General features: G+C 43.9%; 2 protein-coding genes across 6 annotated transcripts in view; both read left to right on the forward strand.

The window, feature by feature from the left end:
• The window catches only part of LOC121290207 (AP2-associated protein kinase 1-like), a 135,269-nt gene extending 126,252 nt beyond the window's left edge, over nt 1-9,017 (forward strand). For all 5 annotated transcript variants that reach the window (XM_041210487.1, XM_041210490.1, XM_041210489.1 and 2 more), the window contains one exon: nt 1,318-9,017. In XM_041210487.1, coding sequence (XP_041066421.1) covers nt 1,318-2,354 — 1,037 coding nt within the window. In that variant the 3' untranslated portion in view covers nt 2,355-9,017. The remainder of the gene's footprint in view (nt 1-1,317) is intronic.
• A 5,215-nt stretch (nt 9,018-14,232) lies between these two features.
• Nucleotides 14,233-24,727, forward strand: part of LOC121289535 (NFU1 iron-sulfur cluster scaffold homolog, mitochondrial-like) — a 36,391-nt gene continuing 25,896 nt past the window's right edge. Inside the window, exons 1-2 of the mRNA XM_041209031.1 lie at nt 14,233-14,299; nt 17,598-17,707. Coding sequence (XP_041064965.1) covers nt 14,256-14,299; nt 17,598-17,707 — 154 coding nt within the window. The 5' untranslated portion in view covers nt 14,233-14,255. The remainder of the gene's footprint in view (nt 14,300-17,597; nt 17,708-24,727) is intronic.

A 24,727-nucleotide genomic window follows, 5' to 3' on the forward strand; every position in this document is an offset into this window, starting at 1 on the left:
CCACTGCACCACAAGGCCTCCCAGTCCCTTTTTATATTCTTTTTGTGTACTAATAAAAATAGACAAATGGACAAATGAACTAATTCACTCAGTGACACCCCCATAAAGGGGCACTGTTACAAAATGACAAAACTTTTAAAGGAAACTTAGCAAATCAATTTAAAGTGTTGTTTTGGTTACCTGATGATTTTGCACTGCACCCCCTGCGGTGCCCACAGGTCACAGAAGGCCTGAAGCATACCAGCGGACACCACGTGCTCCCTCTCCAGGGACACCTGGCCACAAACCAGCCCCTTTTTATACTCTTTCAAGCAAAACAAAAATAAATAAATTTAAACTAAAAATCAACAAATGTGAGGGGGTGACAGCCCCTGGTGGGGCACTGTAACTAAAACAAAAACGTGAAAGGACGCTTACAAAATCAAATCAAAATGTAATTATTGGGGGTGATGATGAACCCACCCCCCCACTCCCCCCACTTCCCCCCAACTGTGGAAGGCCTCCAGCTTACCAGTGGACACTGCGTGCTCCATTTCCAGGGACACCTGGCCGCGAACTAGTCCCTTTTTATAAGTGCTCACGATACTTAATCAATGCCTTCCACCTGCTTACCCTTAACCCGAACAATACAATTAACATAACATTAACAAGGATCTTTCCAGATCCTTTTGAAACTGATATTTGGTGCATATTCAGAGTAGCTGATGATGCAGCAGGGGCTAAGGAGTAATCCTAAATTGCCAAAGTTCGGCTCGGTGCATTATCAGTCTTCAGTTACTGCATGTGTTGCTTCCTTCAAACACAATCCAGCCTTTCACTGTCTCTGTCTCATTTGCACACTCTCCTTTGCTGTCTGTCTCTCTCTGTCTGTAAATATGAGGCTATTATATGTACAAAAGTGTGTTGTAGGTGCAGAGTTTTGGAGACTTTACAGTGAGCTTTCTTTCACTGTGGCAGCCCAGAGCTTTCATGATCACTAAAGCCCCAATGTGCCAAGAACAAAGTCCAGCCCAAACTCTCCAGTTGAAGAGGAGTTAGTGTTGTGACAATGATTTCTGATTCTCTCAAAAAGTTCTTGTGGATGGCATTTCAACTGGATTGTGAGTGGATCTCTCCAACACCTGGGTCCTGTGTGCTGGTGATGTTGTGGTAGTGGCTAGCTTTCTGCCACCAGGCTCTGCAGTCTTTGAAAAAGAAGTGGCATTTATTCATGCTTTGCTGTAAAATAAATCCTCTTATGAATCAATATCGATCCTACTGTGTTCAGGGCGCAGAGTACTGCTGTCAGTGAATTAACCAGCTCTTGTTGTGTTCCAGGTTTCCCAACGGATACAGCTGAAGATGCTCCTGAAGTGGGCAGATCCAAGGGAGCCAACAATTTGACCGTGAACTGGCCTGGCCAAGCCCAACCGTTCAGATCCAATTCTGTGCACAGCAGTGACGAAGAGTGCATCGAGGATGGTGGCGACCCGCTGGACAGCAGCGGCCACAGACCCCTCCTGATGGATTCGGAAGAGGATGAGGAGGCTGGAAAAGCCCAAAATTCGGTGGAAGGACAGCCTAAGCTTGTCTGTCCAGATATGGCAAACCTGCTGGAACCTTCAGCCAAGGACATGGCTGAAGAAACCAATACTGAGGTGGATGTGTTTTCTGCTGCTCCCTTCAGAAACCTGAGGGGCGCTGAAATAGTGCAGGGTACTCTCGATGTTTTCACCAAGGCTCCTTTCAAAGCAAAAATCAATGCTACTCGAAACCAAACTGAGGAAATTGATGTCTTTACAAGAGCACCATTCTCCAAAAAGAAAGCATTGGCAACCTTGGAAGAGGCGACTTCATACCCACTCGTCGCGAAAGCCAGTGAAGAAGTGCCTGAGCATTTGCAGTTTGGGAGCATTGCCCAAGATGCCCATCAAATGGGTCAAAATAGGTTCCCTGGTTTTCAAGACCAGTGTGTTGGACCGTCTGGTGGAGTCCAACATCCTGCAACAGCTTTCAAAGCCACCAACCAGCAACAGTCTAGGGAAGCGGTGTCTAACCGAGAAACAGACCCGCTGAAAGATTCCACTGACTTTCCAAACCACCAAATGCATCCTCCCGGCACTTTGTTAGTTCAGGAAGCGTTGCTGGCTGCTGTGAGCCCTCAGCCCTTCCGTCCTCGGGCACTAGCCAAATACTCCCGTCACTACAAAGAGGAGGAATGGCAGAACCAGCCACCTGCCACTGCGCACATGGCTGATAAAATGCGAGGAGCCAACAGCCCTGCCTCTCTGCACCCAAGGACTTCAGAAGTGCGTGGGACTGACCCATTTGCTGCAGCTCCCTTTCCCACTAAACCTCGAAATCAGAAACCTTAACACGTGACCAGGGGGTTTGGGGGAAGCATCAGTTCAAATTGCAGTATCTCACTTGGATGGTTAAGGAACATTACGCCCTTTCTCTCGCCACCTTAATGGGACTGTATCAAACCTGTTAAATTGTCAAATCTCAGGCCATGGTATTGTGCAAATAATTTTTTTTTTTCCCTCCCTCTCGGGCATTCAAGTTTGGACAAGGCCCCGTCTGATAGAATGACCACCCTCTTCAACCTGGCCAAGGCAGCAAAGGATTGTCAAGTTGCAAGCCAGTTCCCGATAGTCTTTATTACGGATTCCACACGTGCATGGTCCAGTTGGGCCCACAATTACAGTAGAAGGGAAGTAGAATATGAAGTGTTTCACCCTTGGAGTTGGGATGATGGTTTCTCTGGCTTTTCAGCAGAGCTCTGTGAGGAGCCCAGCTTTATTTAAGTTGTATGCTGGATCTAACCTCCGACCTCAATTTAGATACGAAGTTGACGAGAAATGCGCCACAAAAGTGTTTCACATCGCAGAGTGTTCAATAATTCTTGCGACTGCCTCCTTGTGGGTGTGATTATCTTTTATACACTGCATTAAATATGTAAATATAAAACACTACCATGCAACCAAATTTTATTCAACTGCCTAATTGTAAATTGAAGGAAAAATGCAATTTAACAGTGCCTTGTAAAACTAGACAGGTTTATTTCCAGAGGATGAGTTTGCGCATTGAACTGGGATACTGCAAACTTGTAGACATTCATAGTGATACAATCCTGCTGCTGCTGCGACGGTGCTGTCCTCCAAAAGTGTGGAGTGCGTTTTAGAGTGACACTGTGTGCAGTGTTGACCCTGTTTTGTTGCATAGTGAACACAAGATGCAAGCGATACAATCATAGATTCCTTTAATGCTTGCCCAGTGGTTTCAGACAATGAAGATTAGGCTAGCAAAGTGTGACTAAAAGTTAGCTGATGCCTTTATTTGAGTGACTCTACTGAAGATCTCTCATTCTTGCATTAAACAAAAAATTCCACTGAGGAGGTTTGAATGAATTCACTTGCACCATCAATTTTTATCACAGGTAAGATTTTTTGCGATTTACCAGAACAGGCATGTGTTGAGAAAATATATTTTGGTGGATAAGGTACGTGACCACTCTGTTCAATGGTCAGTGTACGATACACCAACAAATGTCATTTTGAGTTGCAAGCTAATCACAGTCATTAAACTACATTTGAAGTTGGATGTAGTTTGTATTCAAAATTATTCTGCAGGTGTTCCTGAAATCTTGTGACAGTCATGCCTTCCTGCCTTGCAAGCAAGGCAACAGCTTGTAGCTTGGTACCAGTTCTGAGGTAGTAATGCCTTAGTAAGCTGGGTCTTAAATTACATTGTGACTGACGGGGGAAGGGGCTGAGCAGTGAATTGGCAATAATTGTTAAAATGCTGCTAAAAGAATTGCCAAATAAAGTGATAACACATGAGTGCCTGACATTCCCTACTTAGCTTTTGAAATCACATTCATTGGGAAATCAATTCGTGTCCCAAGCCCTTAAGATGCTTCATTTCGAAATAAAAAGTTTCTTGGCTTGTCTGTAGCTTCCTTTCTCCAAGTACTGGAGATGACAATGATGAGCTGAAGTGATTCCCTCTTCTATAAAACCAGGAATTCTATGAAATTAGTGCATTCATTTTAAAAAGCTCCTGAATTGCCATTTTGGATTTTAAAAACCCCACAAAATGCAATTCAAAAATCAAGTAAACGTGGAAAGATTTCCATGTGAAAAGTCGCTGTAGCTGTTGGCTGGCTGTTTTTCTACAGCTTCAATTGTCCAGGGGAGGGGAGCGTTCAGAAATGGGAAGAGAACTGTTGGCAGTCAGGAGGATCAGTAATCCAGCTTCCTTTTCCAACCTTGTGGTGATGAGGTAGGCTGGAAATTTCCACCCAGGTTGAACGCTTGGCCAAAGAACAAGTTGCTGCATAAAAGGAAGAAAAGTGAAGAGCTGAAAGTTGCTTTGCTTTTGCAAAATTCTGAACCAGTCTGAGGAAAATTGTGCTCCATGCGTTGCCTTGTCACATAGGATATCTTGGACTTGGCATCTTTAGGGTATCTTATGGAATGTAGCACTAGTCCTGGTTTTAAATGGAAAATGGTATTTCCATGAAATTGTATCTCTTCTAATGAAGAGAGTTAAATGTCAATGCATCAGTGTCTCACTTCACACCACCTACTCCTCTTCTGGTGCTCACATTTCAAAACTGGTCATTACTGATACCCTATTATGAGCTGAATAAGGCCTTTTCTATGTTTTGTTGGAATTTAATATAATGGCCTTTGACTTATTCCAAGAGAACAGCAGCCTCTTTGGACCATTTCCTGACTTAATTTGCAATGTTTTCATGAAAAAACCTAAATGATCACAAAATGTGATTTTAAAGCACTAGTTAGCTGCCAAGAGCAATGGAATTTGACTCAATTAATCACTGAAAGGCAAGAATGCAAACAGAACAAGCCGGTAATAGCCACAGTAGGTCAGTTAGAATCCAAGTCAGATAACAAGCCCATTGAGCTTGTTCTGCCATCTAATTCAGTCATGGCTCATGTATGTCTTAACATCCTTTTCCCCTTTGGTTTTCTAGGCCAAATGGCCTATTCCTGCTCCTAAGTCCAATGATTCTGTGATTTATTTATTTTGACAACAAAGCTGAGCAGCCTTTGTTTCAAATTTTTCATTCGCCCTTGGCCTCAACAGTCTTTTTGGGGAGAGGACCAGATTTCGACTCCCCTTTGTGTGGGGAAGCGTTGTCTAACATCACCTTTGAATGGCTTGGTTCTAATTTTGAGGCTATGCCCCCTTTTCCTTGTGGTAGGATTGTACAGAACAAGTTTCTGTCTTATCTGCCTTATCAGCTCCTTCAATCATCGCCATTAGGTCACCCCTTAAGCTCCTACACTCCACAGTAAATGAGCCTCCTGTATAGAACCTATCCTCATAATTTAACCCTTTCAGCTCCTTCCTACTGCTGACAGGCCAGATAGGCTTTTCCTGCATTTTCTGTTTTTATTGCAGGCTTACAGTGATTAAGAGATGAGTTCTGACATGGAGAGTATAGCCTTTATTAGAATGAAGGGGACACAGTGTCACAACCTCTTCACTCTTGACAGACAACTGACTGCTCTGGTGTGTATCCCTTGCAGTTTCCATTTTGTTTTATTTTACTGTAAACCAGTGAGCGATTATCAGTAGGTCAAGATGCTCTGCCGCAAGTGCCCTTCAGACAGTCTCCTCAAAGGCACAATGCTGCTTGTAAGCAGCAGTATTGAAACAGAACAAGCTGCAAGGAGGGAAAAGTAAGGAATTTAATTAAGTGTAAGACACTCTTCACAATGCAGGCCATCATGCAACTATCCAACGCACTATGTTCTCCCTTCATTCTGAGAACAAGCTTTTTTGTTTGCGTTTAGTTTTAGCAGTTTGTACCACGTTTTTTATTTTATTCATGAAATGAAAAGACTTGAGTTGCTTGAACCTCTAATTATGTTTCCCAAAGGTCCAAGACGACATAGTTTAGAGCATATGTTGCACTAAATTTCCATTAAACAGTTCTGTGTCTCCTTTTCATGCATCTTTTCCCATCATATTTTGGATTGCTTTAGAAGACTTTTTAAGCAACCTTTCCTCAAACATTTTCTGATCTGCACATATTCTTGGAAACACTCCTAGTTTTGACAAAAAGCAAAGTCAAAAATCGTGAAGTCAAGTCGATATTTTCTGATGAATGATATGTCATTGCTCTCTAAATGCAAAGCTGCTTCTGTTCGGCTGTTGCATTTTCAGTGGACAGCTTTATGAATTTGTTGATACTTGAATGTTTATTTAGACCTTGAATTGAGGAACACTGACCTGATCTGGTGATGGGGCACAAACACTGCCCTAATTGAGCTGCCGGTACATTATGGAACCCTACTGCCTGTTTCCAATATGTCCAGTGAGCTGGTTTGCAGATGGGTGTGGGGAGGAACCTTGCTCTGCTCTGCAGCTGAATGCGATAACAAGCACTGCCTTCCTCTGATGGCTGAATGCTCATATAAAACTCAAGGTGGGGTGTTGGGTTTGAGGGGGTTAAGATGTGATGGGAGTTGATTTAGATATTTGTGGAATTGTAATAATGAACCGATTAAACTGGCTAATGGGTTGTGAAGAAGAGAAATGATTTGAAAGCAGCTGTGGAATTGGTCTTTGAGAATTTCTGAAGTTGGTTTGACCCCCATCAAGATGTCCCACCTTAGCAAACTAGAACCAAAATATGATGACTAAGTTCCAGTTTTAGATTCAGACAGCCTTGGTCTTTCAAGAGCATGTTTTTCCCCAGGCTGCAGTTAGACTTTGGCTGACAGTGACTCTTCTGCAAGATTTAAACATGTCAGTTGCTGCTACGACCCACAGTTTACAAATTGTGTATTCCTATAAAAACCCTAAGGGCAGATTGGATCTCCCAAATGCATTCCCGTTTGCAGATTCATTTACATCACTATGAACTTGTCTTTAATCATTTTTCTTCTTCACTCCTCCTTGCCAGATATGTCACAAGTACAAAACTGCCCCTAATTTGGCACCAATTGAATAGTCTGCCTCAGCAGACACCATTGGTGCTGCCCTGCCTATACTTGATGCTGGTACTGAGAAGCTGCATCACTCACCTTGAGGACTGTTGGGGTTTTGGATTGAGAGGGGAGGTGGCATTGGGGAGGCAGGAAGATTACTGCAATTACTGACTCTTTACTTTGGACGAGCAACAGAACCCCTGCTCAATAAGAGAAAGGCTAGTGTCAATTTTACTGAATTTATCCAGCACCAAACCACTGCAAGCCAGATGTTGATCAAAGGCAATGAGCTTTACACTGGTTTGCTCCGCATTCTCCTTTTAATATCCCAGACAGTGTAAGCAATGCTTTGAAAACTAGATCGACCTAGATAAAATAACTTAAGCTCATGCTGTATCTGTCTGGCTGATGATCTTGCTACAGTGATCGTTTAAACCAGTAGATGTACTCTCAGGCAGAATTAGTACACCTTCCCACATCCCAAGATGTGCAACAAAATTCTGACATTGCCCAAATCTTTACCAAGTTTCCAATGAGATTGTGTTCTTGCTCCCCTACACCAGCCCTCCCCCCCACCTTTTCTATGATTCCAAGCTTCCTCTCCACATCAGTCACCTCCCTGTTACTCAGAGGGCAGCCTTGAAATTGCACTGGAATATTATCACACAGAATCTTAACCATTTGCATGACCTTCTTTTGCTATTTTCATGGAGATGTTTAATCTATTTGGAAACACATTAATCACCCAGTAAAATAGACAAGCAAATTTAATGTTAATGTATGAAACATTTGTGCAATCTTTACACCAGATAATTTCAAGGGGTACAAGCTATGTTCTTGATTCGTGAAAAATGACAGGATGATAAACTAAATGCTGATAGTAACACTTCAAATTGATTTGTTCATGAATGACATTCCCTTGTGATCACAGTTAAAGAGGCTGTTTCAGGTATTGAAACATCATTTTTGTTCCAAGGGTTACTGCTCTGCTTTCACAAGATCTATTTGGAGTCATCTTTTTAAAAGCCCATTCTTGGCATTGGCAACAGGGTGTCTGAATCTGCAATCTCAATACATTGTTTGCTGACCCTGCACGTACACAGTCAAGACTTAATGTTGTATTAAAATAAATTTGCTGTGCTCTCAGCACAGGATCAATGTGGTGTTTACACTTTTTGTTTACTTCTCGCTACCAGTCCGAAGCTGTGCATGTTACTTGGGTATGATTAGGTGAGGATTGGCAGCCCTCTTAGTGATGGTATCACATCCAAGCACCATTATCACCCAGCTCAACCCCATACTTTCCACAAGGAGTCACTTCTGATGGGGGAGGCAAGAGCAGGAACCCAGGCTTCTGCACCTCAGGCCCATGGACATGTAAGCTCCATCTTCACTCCGCATCCCCAGCCCAAAGCCCAGATGAGCAAATTCAGCACAGGCGCTGAGCAAGGTGACCATTTGATTGCTACGTCTCCATACGATACCAAGTAGTGACCTTAGGACATTTGGGGAAAATCAACTAAGTTAGGAAACCAAGATAAAAAAAATAAGCAATAATGAAATTAGTACAAGACTGAAGACATGGGATAAATAACTTTGAAGAACTAATGATTACACAAAAGTGCGGAGTGAGAAATCCAGTCAGATTTTTATTCATTTTAATTTTGATATCCTGATCAGGAGCTGTCAGGTGAAGGAATTTTCTTAAGTGTGCCTGTTTTACTGACTGATGACTCTTGATCTGTTCTACAATGGATTCTATTAATATAATGTACACAGCAATCATGCATTGGAAAAGTTACCCAAAGAAAATCCTGTCTGGACTCTAAAAGCTGAATATCATTTTTGTGTTTCTGTATCTGAACTGGGTTTTAAGTGTAAACTTTTTTCCCATGGTTGTTTAGTGTGCCTCTCTGAGAGATGATTGAATTTTTTTCCCCCACTGTAGCCCATTTTATTGTATTCTGGTGTTCAATAGTACTGTATACCTCTAGTTTTCACTAAGAAATTATACAAATTTTAAAATATCTGTATTAAAATGGTCTTGTTGAGAATAAAATGTGTGGTGCTTTACTTCTGTTTGAAGTGGAAAATGGTTCCTTTCAGTGGTTGCTAAAACTAACGTGCATGGTCTGAGAGAATGATCCATCGGTCATTGATTCTCATGCAAATTTATTTCCTTATTTAGATTTTGTGGATGACGATTGGCAGCATAGCTAATTTCAAATCAGTGTTACCTGGAAATTGGAAAGTTGAACATCCATTCCAGGACTTCAGTACATCATTATTTGTCACACTAGTATAGTAGTTGGGGGAGTGCTGCCCAGTTTCATGTCTTGGATGAGATAGTAAATGAAGCTTGTGTGTGCTGCTTTGTGCGTGTGTGTGTGGGGGAGGGGGGGAGGGTGCGATATGTATCACAGGTCCCATGGCATAACTTGAAGAGCAGGATGTTGTGGCCCATAGTGTCCCCTTCCATTTCCACCACCCAGCACAAACACCAAAAGGATGAACTGGCTGTTTGAGAGAACTTATTGTGTGGAAATTTATTTCCCTGAAACTGACTAGAGTAACTAATTGTATTTGAAACACTTGGGGATGTTTTTGTGAGAGGTGAGAAGGTGCTGTATGAATGTGGCTGTTTCCCATGTGTAACCTGAAAAATGTTTTAAAATAAAAGCCACAATTGGCAGCAAAAAAAAAACTTCAATTAAAATGCAATCCAAATCCAAACTCTGCTCTGGTGGGATTGGAACTTGTCATATAGCATTGTTATGACACAGCAGCTGGTAAAGGCTGAGTTGTTTAAATCCTAGAGGAAAACTTGAACAACTGTCATAGCCGATATTTACAATTGGTATGTTTGAGATGCAGCTCTGAAATCAGGAATAAAACCATCAAGCCTCAAGAGGTTTTTTATGTAAAGCTAAATTAAACATTTATTAATTTAACAAATTAAACACATACACATATTACTACTGTAATAACTTTTAAACAACACCCCAAATTAAGCACTCGTAGGTAAATCTTCACCAAAGCAACAACCCATAGACTTTAAATAGACACCAGGCAAAGCACATTTGACATTACAAATTCAAAATGATATTCCTTGCAATTTGGTTCCTTTGCAGACACAGTTGTAGGCTTACAGGTTGGTTAGATCTTAAATGCCTCTGACTTACACACACAAACTCCTTTCTGTTTATACATAGCTTCCCCCTTGAATGTAAATTTTCCATTGTACTTCCATTGTATTCCTAGGTTTTTAAAATTTTACTTCTCCAAACAATGATCCTTTCATTCTACCAATTTTATTAGTAATATAAACACATTGCTTGACGTTTCCCAGCTAGGTGCAAGATTTTACCCATTCTTTTCAACAAATACAATTTACACTTTACCTTTTAACTTCCTTATGTTTATCTAATTAACATCTCAAAACTACTCTACATTAAAGCATCCAGCCTGGTTAGCTTTAATCCAATTAAGACAGACACAGACCCGACTGCAAGTCCATTTTAAAAAAACTTCCAATAACATTATAGACATTAAAAACAAAAACAGAATTACCTGGAAAAACTCAGCAGGTCTGGCAGCATCGGCGGAGAAGAAAAGAGTTGACGTTTCGAGTCCTCATGACCCTTCAACAGAACTTGAGTTCGAGTCCAAGAAAGAGTTGAAATATAAGCTGGTTTAAGGTGTGGAGGTGGGGGGTGGGGGGGGGGGTGGGTGGTGGGAGGAGAGAGAGAGAGAGAGAAGTGGAGGGGAGTGGTGTGGTTGTAGGCAAAAGCAGTGATAGAAGCAGATCATCAAAAGATGTCACAAACAACATAACAAAAGAACACATAGGTGTTAAAGTTGGTGATATTATCGAAATGAATGTGCTAATTAAGAATGGATGGTAGGGCACTCAAGGTATAGCTCTAGTGGGGGTGGGGAGAGCATAAAAGATTTAAAAATATTTAAGAATAATGGAAATAGGTGGGAAAAGAAAAATCTATATAATTTATTGGAAAAAACACAAAAGGAAGGGGGAAACAGAAATGGGGTGGGTATGGAGGGGGGAGCTCAAGACCTAAAGTTGTTGAATTCAATATTCAGTCCGGAAGGCTGTAAAGTGCCTAGTCGGAAGATGAGGTGTTGTTCCTCCAGTTTGCATTGGGTTTCACTGGAACAATGCAGCAAGCCAAGGACAGACATGTGGGCAAGAGAGCAGGGTGGAGTGTTAAAATGGCAAGCAACAGGGAGGTTTGGGTCATTCTTGTGGACAGACTGCAGGTGTTCTGCAAAGCGGTTGCCCAGTTTACGTCTGGTCTCTCCAATGTAGAGGAGACCACATTGGGAGCAACGAATGCAGTAGACTAAGTTGGGGGAAATGCAAGTGAAATGCTGCTTCACTTAAAAAGAGTGTTTGGGCCCTTGGACGGTGAGGAGAGAGGAAGTGAAGGGGCAGGTGTTGCATCTTTTGCGTGGGCATGGGGTGGTGATATAGGAGGGGGTTGAGGAGTAGGGGGTGATGGAGGAGTGGACCAGGGTGTCCCAGAGGGAGCGATCCCTACGGAATGCCGATAGGGGGGATGAAGGGAAGATGTGTTTGGTGGTGGCATCATGCAGGAGTTGGCGGAAATGGCGGAGGATGATCCTTTGAATGCGGAGGCTGGTGGGGTGATAAGTGAGGACAAGGGGGACCCTATCATGTTTATGGGAGGGGGGAGAAGGCGTGAGGGTGGATGTGCATATAGACATTAATATCTCTTCATGACAGCATGTCTATACACTGTGTTAGTTTCTAAAGGTTGTGGGTGTATCTGTATCAGTTGCAAATTTGTTTTGATGCAGTGGGGGTAATTTTCAGCGTCTCCCAGAGGAAGCACTGTAACTTGGGCAGAAACAGAAAATGCTGGAAATACTCAGCAGCTCAGACACCATCTGTGGCAAGAGAAACAGAGTAAAAATTTGAAGTCAGAATCAGAAATTGATGGCACAGAAGGAAGGCTAATTGTGTCTGTGTCAGCTGAAAAATATCCAATGGAATCCCACTTTCAAGTTCTTGGCCTGTAGCCTTGCAGGTTACGGCACTTCAAGTTTTCAAAACGAGCAGAATTTCTGCCTCCCATTACCTTTTCAGGAAATGAGTTCCAAACCCCACCACCCTTGGGTGAAAAACTTTTCCTCAACACCCCACCAGCCCAATCCTCCTGATGATGACACAAAATCCTCTGTGAAAGAAAATAGATCCTTCCTGTCTACTCTATCAAAGGGGCTCAATTTATATGTTTGAATTAAATCTATTCTCAAACTCCTCTGTGCCAAAGATGATAATCGCAGCCTCTCAAACCTTTATTTTTAGCTAAAATTCTCAAATCCTGCCAACGTATTCGTAAATCTTCTCCCGACTCTGTAAAATGTCTAATTCGATAGATGAGGTGCTGTTCCTCAACCTTGAGTTCAACTTCATTGGAGCAACATGGGAAGCTGAGGTCAGATCAGAGTGCAAGTAGGGGGAGAATTAACAAAACAAATGAACTAAAGCTCAAGATTGTGCTTGTGGACAAAGGCAAGTTGTGTTGTAAAGTGGTCACCCATTCTCAGTGAGGTCCCCTAATCTAGAGGAAGCCACATGGGGAGCAGTGGCTATGCTAAATAAACACAAGTAAATTTCCATTTCATCTGGAAGGAGTCTTTAGGGCTCTGGATGATGAAAGGGAGAACACAAAAGGGTGTTGCATTTCTTTATATTCGTGGATGTGGGCATGGTTGTCTAGGCCAACATTTATTGCCCATCCCTCATAGCCCCTGAGAAGGTGGTGGTGTGCTACCTTCTTGAACTGCTGCAGTTCATGTGTTGCAAAAACACCACAGTGCTGTTATGGAGGGAGTTCCAGGACTTTGACTCAGTGACAGTGAACAAAGGCGATATATTTCCCAGTCAGGATGGTGTCTGGCTTGCAGTGGAACTTGCAGGTGGTAGTGTTCCCATGCATCTGCTTCCCTTGTCCAGCTTGGTGGTAGACGTCATGGGTTTGGAAGGTGCTGTCGAAGGAGCCTTGGTGAATTGCTGCAGTGCAACTTGTAGATGGTACACACAGCTGCCACTGTGCATTGGTGCTTCTTGTGCTAAAATGGAAAGATACTGTTGAAATGGTGTGTTGGGAGTGATTGATGAGTGACCCAGGATGTCATGGAGGGAACAGTCCCTTGGGAATGCCGAAATGGGAGGGAAATGCGTATTTCATGTTGACATCAAGCCGGAAGTGGCAGAAATGGTGGACGATGATCCACTAAACTATGAGCTGATGAGCTGGAAGATTACGAGGAGAACCCCATTCTACACTGGGCAGGAGGGAAAGGGTTGACAGCAGAGCACAGAAAATGTGATGGATACAGTTGAGAACACTGCAAACTTGATTGAAGGGCAATCCTTGCTTGAGGAAGAAGGAAGACATCGCAGATGCATTGCGATAGAATGTGGCATCGTTGGAACAGATGCAAATTAGAAATTGGGGGAATGAAAAAGACTCCCAGGAGAGGAGTGGATCAAGTGTCATCAATGTCACAGTAGTTTACTGTAGGTACTGGTTGACAGTCTATAATTGGCAATGGAGATACAGAAGTCGAAACTGGGAAGAATCAGAGTTGGGCTATATGAAGGCATTAGGAAAAGGGAGAAATTTGAAGACAAGTTCGAGGTGAGAATTGGAAGTGGCTCTGGTACAGTCACTGGATAAGAGGTGAGGGAGGGAATCTGAGCAGAACTGGAACAATGAAGTTTCCTTGAAAGGGCCCCGTCACACACCTTCCATTTTCTTTCCCTTCCTTTGCCTCCATGCTTGCTTAAAACCTGTTATATATGGTTTTTTTCTCAGTTCTGATTGCTTGAAAGATTAAAATGTTTCTCTCTCTCTCGCTCTCTCACTCTCCACTAATGCTGCCAGACTTCATGAGTCTTATGTGGTTTTGTTACAGCAGCCACAGAATGGAGCAATTATGCTGCAGGAACTGTGGAGCCCATCTCCCCGGGGTCCTGCCGCAGGAGGCCACGCCCACAGAAATCGCTCTATCTGCAGCAGTGGTGGGGCCGTCTCGCTCCATCGCCTGACTATCTTCCCGCAAACAAACAAGCAAAAGAAAAAACATCTTCAAATCACTTTAAACATACATTTGAAATCAAACGTCATTCTGGAAAAAGAGGAAGTTTCTTGGAAGGGGAGGAATAACGTCAGGCGTGTAAGATAGACAGCTATAAGGACGCCCCCCCCCCCCCCCCCCCCCCCCCCGCGTCTCCGGTCTTGGAGGCTGCCTTTATCAAAGATGGCGGCGGCGAAGTTGGGCTGTTGCTGGATCCTGGCTTCAAGGTGAGTCTGGACTTGTCACTGGGAGTCCTAGGCCAGTGGGGAGACCTCCTGAAAGGTTGCTGATGATCTGCATATCTTCAAATTCCTTTCAATTACACTATCGGGCTCAGCAAGTGTGCACACACCTCCCTATTGCAAATCCAGTGTCATATCAGAGGCCTGTGCAGGGATATTCATTCCTGGTGAGGAAATGTTAACAGCTTTTGGAATTGTGATGCCTCTTTGAGTTCTGCAGGCGGCAGCAACATGTATCTATATACATACACTATATATATATATATATATATATCTCACTAAGGCTCCAAACACAGAGGACATGGGCAACAGGTAGATGGGGACTCCATCACCTGCAAGTTCCCCTCCAAGCCACACACCATCCTGACTTGGAAATATATCGGCCGTTCCTTCACTGTCACTAGGTCAAAATCCTGGAACTCCCTCCCTAACAGCACTGTGGGTGTACCTACACCACATGGACTGCAACAGCGGTTCAAGAAGGCAGCTCACCACTACCTTCTAAAGGGTGATTAGGGATGGGCAATAAATGTTGGCCCAGCCAGCGAAGCCCACATCCCCTGAACAAATAAATAAAAAATTACCTTGAACACAAGAAATCCTCTCAAGGCATTTGACGGGAGCATTATAAAGTAAAATTAGAAACCGGACTATGTAAGGAGACTTTAGGACAGGTGACCAAAAATTTGCTTCAGAAACAGGTTTTAACTAGTGTCTCCTCCTCAAGGGAAGAGACAGAGCTGGAGAGGTTTAAGGGGGGGAATTCCAGTTTAGGACCTCGACATAGCCACCACTGGTGCAGAGTTTAAAATCAGGGATACTTGAAAGGCCACAATTGGAGGACTATAGAAGTTCAGGAGGGTTATGGGGCTGGAGGAGTTGACAGATATTGAGGGGTGAAGCCATGGAGAGATTTTAAAATGAGGATGAGAATTTTAAATTCAAGGCATTGCAGAGTTTTGGGTGACTCATGAAGACATTAATGTCTATAATGTTATTGGAAATTATTTTTAAATTGGAATTGTAGCAGGGTCTGTGTCTACGTGTGTGTCTGTTTGTGCCTTAATTGGATTAAAGCCAGCTAGTCTTGATGCTTTGATGTATAGTAGTTTGAGATGTTAATTAGATAAACATAAGGATAGGTAAAGAGCACATTTACGTTTGTTGAATAAACCATTGAAAAGAATGAGTAAAATCTTGCACCTAGTCTTCAGACATCAAACAATGTGTTTATATTACTAATAAAATAGGTGGAATGAAAGGATTATTGTTAGGAGAGGTACATTTTTTTTAACTAACACAATGGAAAATTTACATTAAAAGGGAAAGCTAGGTATAAACAGAAAAGATTAAAGCAAAAAACCTGCGGATGCTGGAAATCTAAAATAAAGATATCTGGAAAAATTCAGCAGGTCTGGCAGCATCTGCTGAGAGGAACACAGTTAACGTTTTGAGTCTGAATGACTCTTCATAAGAACTAAATAAAAATACAAAAGAGGTGAAACATAAGCTGGTTTAAGTTGGGGTGGGGGGGTGGTAGATCTGGATAGAGGGTCAGTGATAGGTGGAGATTGCCAAAAGATATCATAGGCAAAAGGACAAAGGTGTTGAAGGTGGTGATATTATCTAAGGAAGGTGCTAATTAAGGGTAGAAAGCAGGACAAGCAAGGTACAAATAGCCCTGGTGGGGGTGGGGTGAAGGAATCGAAATAGGCTAAAAGGTAGAGATAAAACAATGGATGAAAATACATTTAAGAATAATGGAAATAGGTGGGAAAAGGAAAATCTATATAAATTATTGGAAAAAAGGGGGATCGGAAAGGAGGTGGGAATGGAGGAGAGAGTTCATGATCTAAAATTGTTGAACTCAATATTCAGTCCAGAAGGCTGTGAAGTGCCTAGTCGGAAGATGAGGTGCTGGTCCTCCAATTTGTATTGAGCTTCACTGGAACAACGCAGAACAAAAAAAGAGTTTTGTGTGTGTAGGTTAGAGGCATGTAAGATCTAATCAGTCTGTAACTCTACAACTGTGTGTATAAAGGAACCAAGTTGCAAAGGAACCTCATTTTAAATTCTTAAGGTCAAATGTGCTTTGCCTGGTATCTGTTTAAAGTCTATGGGTTATTGTTGCCTTGGTGAAGCTTTACCTGGGAGTGATTAATTTGGGGATTTGTTTAAAAGCTATTATGGTAGTAATTTGTAGACATGTGAATGTGTTTAAGTTTGTTATTAAATTAATAAATGTTTAATTTAGTTTGATAGAAAAAACCTCTTGAGGCTTGGTGGTTTTATTCTTGAATTCAAAGCTGCATCTCAAACATACCAATTGAAAATATAGGTTATGACAGTTGTTCAAGTTTCCCTCTGGGGTTTAAACAACTCAGCCTTTACCAACTGCTGTGTCATAACAGTGACCTCAAGTTTAAAGCAGCCAGAATGTGGGAGACCAGGCAGGAGTGGACTATAATAGTCAGGTCTGGAGGGAATAAAGGAAGGAATGAGGATTTCAGCAGTAGATGGGCTGAGACAGGAGCAAAGTTAGACGATCATAGGGAGAAGGAAAACATGGTGTTAGTGATGGTGCAGATGTGTGGTGGGAAGCTTATCTCTGAGCCACGCTTGACACTAAAGTTGCTGTTAGGCTGGTTCAGCCTCATTCAGCTGCCAGGGGAGAGAGGTGGAGCTGGTGGCTGGTGAGCAGATTGAGTGGTAGAAATCAAAGACAATGCTTCAGCAGCCAAGGGGCGGTATGTAAATGAGAAATGGTGGGTGGGGGGTGTGGGGCGCCAAGGAAGCTCCGTGGGAACGCCAGAGGTAACGGTCTGAAAGTGGGAAAGAGTGGCCAAGACAGATGATTCATTGGCTCAGATAAGAGTGGAATTCATTTGGAGAACCAATCAGCTCGTTCCTGCATTTCAGTTAGCGTTGGGCTTGCATGGTAGTCCATCGTATCCATAGGTGAGAACCAGGCCATTTGGTCCAAGAGATCCCGGTTTGTGTTTGAGATACGCCTGAGCTTCCTGAGATGTTATCAGGTTTGTTCAGTGAAAAGATGCATTTGTTGAGATAGACGCAGCCCAGGGGCTATGGACAGATTGGTTGTTTCCTGCATTGGCAACTCCTGAGTTCAAAATGAAACTGTAATATTAAAGTCTGTCTGAAAATGTATTGTTGTCCTTGTTGTAAAAATGGCAACTTGAATCTGAAGGGGAGCATGTTTATTTTTGGAGCAGAGCATTGGGATGCCTTTGAACGAGTTGCTAATTTCATGCTTCTTTTTCAGAATACAGACAGGCCAGCTGGTGAGAGGCTTGTATTGCACCAAGAAATGGAATGGGACTGGCCTGGGCTACCAGAAGATTCTGCGACCATCACCTTCGTTCTCCGTTCCCTGTAAGCTTTTCGAAACATCAAGTTTTTTTTTAATCACTCACGGAATGTGAGTGAGTTTCTTCGGGAAAGGCCGGCATTTATTGCCAATCCTGAATTGCCCTTGAAAAGGAGGATGGTGAGCCACCTTCCTGAATTGCAACTTTTCTGTGGGCATTTGATATAAAGTGAGAGGGAAGTTGAGCCAAACGCCGGTCTGACCGGATAAGGACGCCAGAATTCCTTCCCGAAAGAACATCTGTGAACCACAGGCTTTTAATAACAATCGGTAGTTTCATGGTCACCATCACTGAGATGCGCTTTACAATCCCAGATTTATTTCATGAACTAAATTTAAATTCCGCAGCTTCTGTGGTGACATTGAACTCGTGACCCTAGATAATTTAGGGGGAGGCAGTGGTGCAGTGCGATTATCACTGGACTAGGAATCCAGAGACCCAGGGCTCTGGGGACCTGGGTTCGAATCAATAAACATCTGGAATTAAAAGTCTAGTGATGAGGATTAGACCATTGTCGATTGTCATAAGATCTGCCGTCCTTACCTGCTCTGGCCTACATGTGATTCCAGATCCACAGTAATGTGGTTAACTCTTAAATGCCCTCTGAAATGGCCTAGCAAGTTGTATCAAACTGCTAAAAACAAGTCAATAAGGAATGAAACAGACAGACTGCCCGACATTGACCTAGGCACCAGAAACAACAATGGCAAACTCAGCCCTGTCCACCCTGCAAAGTCCTCCTTACTAACATCTGGGGACTAGTGCCAAAATTGGGAGAGCTGTTTCACAGGCTAGTCAGGCAACAGCCTGACATAGTCATCCTCATGGAATCATATCCTACAGATGATGTCCCAGACACCACCATCACCATCCCTGGGCATGTCCTGTCTCACCAGCAGGACAGACCCAGCAGAGTTGGCGGCACAGTGGTATACAGTCAGGAGGGAGTTGCCCTGGGAGTCCTCAACATCATCTCTGAATCCCATGAAGTCTCATGGCATCAGGTCAAACATGGGCAAGGAAACTTCCCACTGATTCCCACATACCATCCCCCACATCCCCTCCCCCGCTTGAACACCGCTTGGAGGAAGCACTAAGGGTGGCAAGGGCACAGAATGTTCTCTGGCCGGGGGACTTCAATGTCCATCACCAAGAGTGGCTCAGTAGCACCACTACTGACCGAGCTGGCCGAGTCTTAAATGACATAGCTGATGTCTGCAGCAGGTGGTGAGGGAACCAACAAAAGGGAAAAACGTACTTGACCTCATCCTCACCAACCTGCCTGCTGCAGATGCATCTGTCCATGACTGTATTGGTATGAATGACCTCCGCACAGTCATTGTGGAGACGATGACCTGCCTTCACATTGAGGATACCATCCATCATGTTGTGTGGCACGACCACCGTGCTAAATGGGATAGATTTCAAACAGATCGAGTAACTCAAGCCTGGGCATCCCTGAGGCTCTGTGGGCCATCAGCAGCAGCAGAATTGTACTCAAACACAATTTGTAATTTAATCTCCCGACATATCCCCCAATCCACCATTACCATCAAGCCAGGGATCATACCTGGTTCAATGAAGAGTGCAGGAGGTCATGCCAGGAGCAGCACCAGGCATACCTAAAAATTAGGTCTCAACCTGGTGAAGCCACAACACACGACTACTTGCGTGCCAAACAGCATAAGCAGCAAGTGATAGACAGAGCTAAGTGATCCCACAACCAACGGATCAGATCTAAGCTCTGCAGTCCTGCCACATCCAGTTGTGAATGGTGGTGGACAATTAAACAACTCACTGGAGGAGGAGGCTCCACAAATATCCCCATCCTCAGTGATGGAGGAGACCAGCACAGCAGTGCAAAAGCTAAGGCTGAAGCATTCACAACAATCTTCAGCCAGAAGTGCCAAGTGGATAATCAATCTCGGCCTGCTCCAGAGGTCCCCAGCATCCCAGACGCCAGTCTTCAGCCAATTCAGTTCACCCCACGTGATGTGAAGAAACGGCTGAAGGCACTGGATAATGCAAAGGCTATGGGCCCTGACTATATTCCAGTAATAGTATTGAAGACTTGTGCTCCAGAACTTGCCGCACCCCTAGCCAAGCTGTTCCACTACAGCTACAACATTGGCATCTACCCTGCTATGTGGAAAATTGCCCAGGTATGTCTTGTACACAAAAAGGTGGACAAATCCAACCTGGCCAATTACTGCCCCATCAGTCTACTCTCCATCATCAGTAAAGTGATGGAAGGGGTCATCAACAGTGCTAACAAGTGGCATTTGCTTAGCAATAACCTGCTCACTGATGCCCAGTTTGGGTTCCACCAGGACCACTCAGCTCCTGACCTCATTACAGCCTTGGTTCAAACATGGACAAAAGAGCTGAATTCCCAAGGTGAGGAGAGAGTGACTGCCCTTGACATCAAGGCAGCATTTGACCGAGTGTGGCATCAAGGAGTCCTAGCAAAACTGGAGTCAATGGGAATCAGGGGGAAAACTCTACGCTGGTTGGAGTCATACCTCGCACAAAGGAAGATGGTTGTGGTTGCTGGAGGTCAATCATCTCAGTCCCAGGATATCACTGCAGGAGCTCCTCAGGGTAGTGTCCTAGGCCCAACCATCTTCAGCTGCTTCATCAATGACCTTCCTTCCATCATAAGGTCAGAAGTGGGGATGTTCGCTGATGATTGCACAATGTTCATCACCATTTGCAACTCCTCAGACACTGAAGCAAATGTCCAAATGCAGCAAGACCTGGGCAATATCCGGGCTTGGGCTGACAAGTGGCAAGTAACATTCACATCACGCAAGTGTCTGGCAGTGACCACCTCCAACAAGACAGAATCCAACCGTCGTCCCTTGATGTTCAATGGCATTACCATCACTGAATCCCCCACTATCAACATCTTGGGGGTTACCATTGACCAGAAACTGAACTGGACTAGCCATATAAATACTGTGGCTGCAAGAGCAGGTCAGAGGCTAGGCATCGTGCAACGAGTAACTCACCTCCTGACTCCCCAAAGCCTGTCCACCATCTACAAGGCACAAGTCAGGAGTGCGATGGAATACTCCCCACTTGCCTTGATGAGTGCAGCTCCCACAACACTGAAGAAGCTTGACACTGTCCAGGACAAAGCAGTCCACTTGATTGGCACCACATCCACAAACATTCACTCCCTCCACCAGCAATGCACATTAGCAGCAGTGTGTACCATCCACAAGGTGCACTGCAGGAATTCACCAAGGCTCCTTAGACAGCACCTTCCAAACCCACGACCACTACCACTTAGGAGGATAAGGGCAGCAGATAGATGGGAACACCACCGCCTGGAGGCTCCCCTCCAAGTCACTCACCATCCTGACTTGGAAATATATCGCCGTTCCTTCACTGTCGCTGGGTCAAAATCCTGGCACTCCCTTCCTAACAGCACTGTGGGTGTTATAACACCACATGGACTGCAGCGGTTAAAGAAAGCAGCTCACCACCACCTCGAGGGCAACTAGAGATGGGCAATAAATGCTGGCCTAGCTAGCGATGCTCACGTCCCATGAATGAATATAACAAAAAAAATTTACAGAGACAGATTTTACAAGCATACATCTCCTAACCTAACAACCACAGTTTTACTCTGTCAGTTTATTGGGGGCTTGAGTGAATGCCCAGCTCATGCCCACCAACTGCGTATAATGAAACACAGTTGATACACAATGAACAAACAGGCCTGTCAGTTTTCCATAGATTCATCCCACCCCATCATCAGTCCTCCATCTCCACATAGATATCTGATTGTCTCTTGAGCCTGTCGGCACCTTGTGAGTCAGTGCCTTCAGTGGTGACTCATTTCTTACCTCTGACCTATCAGTGTCAACGGTGTGACTGTTTTCCTTCATGTTCCGAGTAAAGAAGACAGTTCCTTTCTCATGTTTTACTTTTAAGTTTGTTGTTCAACCTTCCAGAGGTTTTCAGGGTGACAATCGACGGAGAAGAACTATTACCTCTGCTGTGTAGGTTGATAACCAGAGGTCATAGATTTAAAACCATCGGCAAAAGATCGAATGGGCAAATGGGAGATTGGAACATTTTAATTGAAAATAATAACAATTTGTATTTATGTGTCGGCCTTAATGGAGTAAATGCTGAAGCATTCCGTGCCGATATGCAGCAAGACCTGGACAGCATTCAGGCTTGGGCTGCTAAGTAGCAAGTTACATTCATGCCACAGAAGTGCCAGGCAATGACCATTTGCAGCAAGAGAGAATCTAACCATCTGCCCTTGACATTCGCTGAATCCCCCATGATCAACATCCTGGGGGTTACCATTGACCAGAAACTGAACTGGACCAGCCACATAAATGCTGTGGCTACAAGGGCAGGTCAGAGGCCAGGAATCCTATGGAGAGTCACTCACTTCCTGACTCCCCAAAGCCTGTCTACCATCTACAAGACACAAGTCAGGAGTATGATGGAATACTCCCCACTTGTCTGGATGAGTGCAGCTCCCACAACACTGAAAAAGCTCAACACCATCCAGGGCAAAGCAGCTTATTTGACTGGCACCCCATTCACCACCTTCAACATCCACAACCCACCCCCCCCCCACCACCCCCCAACCACCAAAGTACAGTAGCAGCAGTGTATACTATCTACAAGTTGCACTGCAGGATCTTACCAAGGCTCCTTAGACCTCACCTTCCGAACCCACGACCGCTATCAATAGAAGGATAAGAGCAGCAGATACATGGGAAACCCACCACCTGGAAGTTCCCCTTCAAGCCACTCACCACCCTGACTTGGAAATATATCCCCGTTCCTTCACTGTCGTTGGGTCAAACTCCCTCCCTAACAGCACTGTGAGTGTACCTACACCAAATGGACTACAGCAATTCAAGAAGGCGGCTCACCACCACCTTCTCAAGGGCAATTAGGGATGGGCAGTAAATGCTGGTCTAGCCAGTGACGCCCACATCCTGCAATAAAATGAAAAACATTCCGAGGTGCTTCACAGGAGCATGATAAAGCAACACCTGACACCTATCCACATGAGATGTTAGGCAGATGGCCTAAAGGTGGGCCATAGAGGGAGGTTTCCTTGAAGGAGGAGGAGAGAGAGAGAAAGAGGGGTGGAGAGGTTCACAGAGGCAATTCCAGAACTCAAGGTCCAGGCAGCTGAAGGCTATGGGTGTGTGACTGGAGAAGACTACAGAGAGGCTGGATGGAATCTGATCATTTTGAGTGTGATTTGGACGGGTACTTGGGAATGAGGAACTTAGAGGGTTAGGGACGAAAAGGGACTGCTCTTTCGAAGAGGGAGCACAGGCATCATGGGCAGAATAGCTACCTCCTGTGCTCCAGGTTTGTACACTTCCAGGAAATATCCTCTGTCAGTGTTTATAATACCTGGCTGCCCCCTGGGCGTCCCAACCTGACTGGGCTGAAGGGGAGCTTAATTACTATGCACAGTTGGTGCTGAATCATCCCTTAGCTCATGCGTTGTTGATAATGTTGATTCAGTTCAGCTTCTGCATTTCCTTCAAGCTGCTGCCTAGTGACGCCAGTGACAATTGCTTGAAAAAGTCATTAATGCATAGAATAGGGAACATTAATTATTATCATTTGGAACTGCTTGGCAATTTTTTTTAAAGAATCCAATGACTGCATCTTCTTTCTGAGGGGTAACCTGTGTTTAATCTCTCTCAGTTGACATATATGATACATATATATATTATACATGGTGCAAAGGTTGGCAGGGTGCCAGTCCCAAGGCAGAGCTGTGATTCATGTTGCACTTGACTTTGCGTGTTGCTAAGGTGACGGAGCCTAAACAGGTCCTTTTGAATGTTGCCATAATAATAACAGGAAAAGCTCCATCATTTGTGTTCTGGCATACAGCAGCAGAGCCCTTGAGCAGAAAAGCACGGCTCATGAATCCCCTGCTACTCCTGAAGCAGTAGTTCTCTGAAATTCAGAGGTTGTGATGTATTCTTGGGAGCATTTTTATCATCCACTGTCAGTGTCACTGGGCGCCAGGATTGCCATATGGAGACCACACAGTTTCAATACAGACTCCAAATTACACAACTGTTGTAATTTGAGCTAATCCTTCATAGCATGCAACTCGTCTCCTGACCTCCCATGTCTCTAGCCTTCACACTTAGAACAAGATGTATTTTTTGATGCTGCCCTCACCGAGGTGTCCCAAGTTTTTCAGTTCCTGTGTCGTGAAGTATTAAAGGATGCCTGAAAGAAGAATCCCTGGACTCTGAGGGTTAAATTACAAGGAGAGATTACACACATTAGGGCTGCAGTTCCTGGAATTTACCAGCTCAACGGGTGTTTTGATCAAAGTTTTCAAGATGTTACGGGGAACAGATAAGACAGAAAGAGGGAAACTATTCCCATTGATTGGGGAGTCTACAGCCAGGGGGCATAGTCTGAAAATTAGAGCCACTCCTTTCAGGAGTGAAATTAGAGAATCATTTCATGTCCAAAGGGGGTTAAAAATTGTGAACATTCTTCCACAAATGGCAATGGATACTAGATCAATTGTTCATCTTCAATCCCAGACGGGTAGATTTTTGTTAACCAAGGGGAAATGGAGTGAAGACAAATTTGAAGAGTTAAGCCACAGATCAGTACATATGAGTGAACTCTGCTATGAATATAGCCAGTCTGATTGGAGATATCATAAACAAGTTACACAGCTTACTGACTTGGACAGGAAAATGTCTTCTGTGAGTTAAGTGAGCGGGCTAAGAAAAAAATACATTCACTTAAAATAAATCTGAGCAGTTTGAATATCCTTCCAGAGCTGCAGTAAAATGACAAGCAAGCGAGATTTCAGACAACAGAAAAAATCATTGCAACTGAAGGTGAACTGAATTCAACTGTAATCATGACTTGATTTTGTCGGGGGCGGGGCAGTGGTTTGTTACTGTTTATGGCAAAGCTGATGGCACATGTCCTTCCATCAATTTGATTTCCTTTCAAAGCAAAAATAAAAATACCTAGAAAAACTCAG

This window comes from Carcharodon carcharias, chromosome 17 (genome assembly GCF_017639515.1).
Source record: "Carcharodon carcharias isolate sCarCar2 chromosome 17, sCarCar2.pri, whole genome shotgun sequence".
NCBI lineage: Eukaryota > Metazoa > Chordata > Chondrichthyes > Lamniformes > Lamnidae > Carcharodon > Carcharodon carcharias.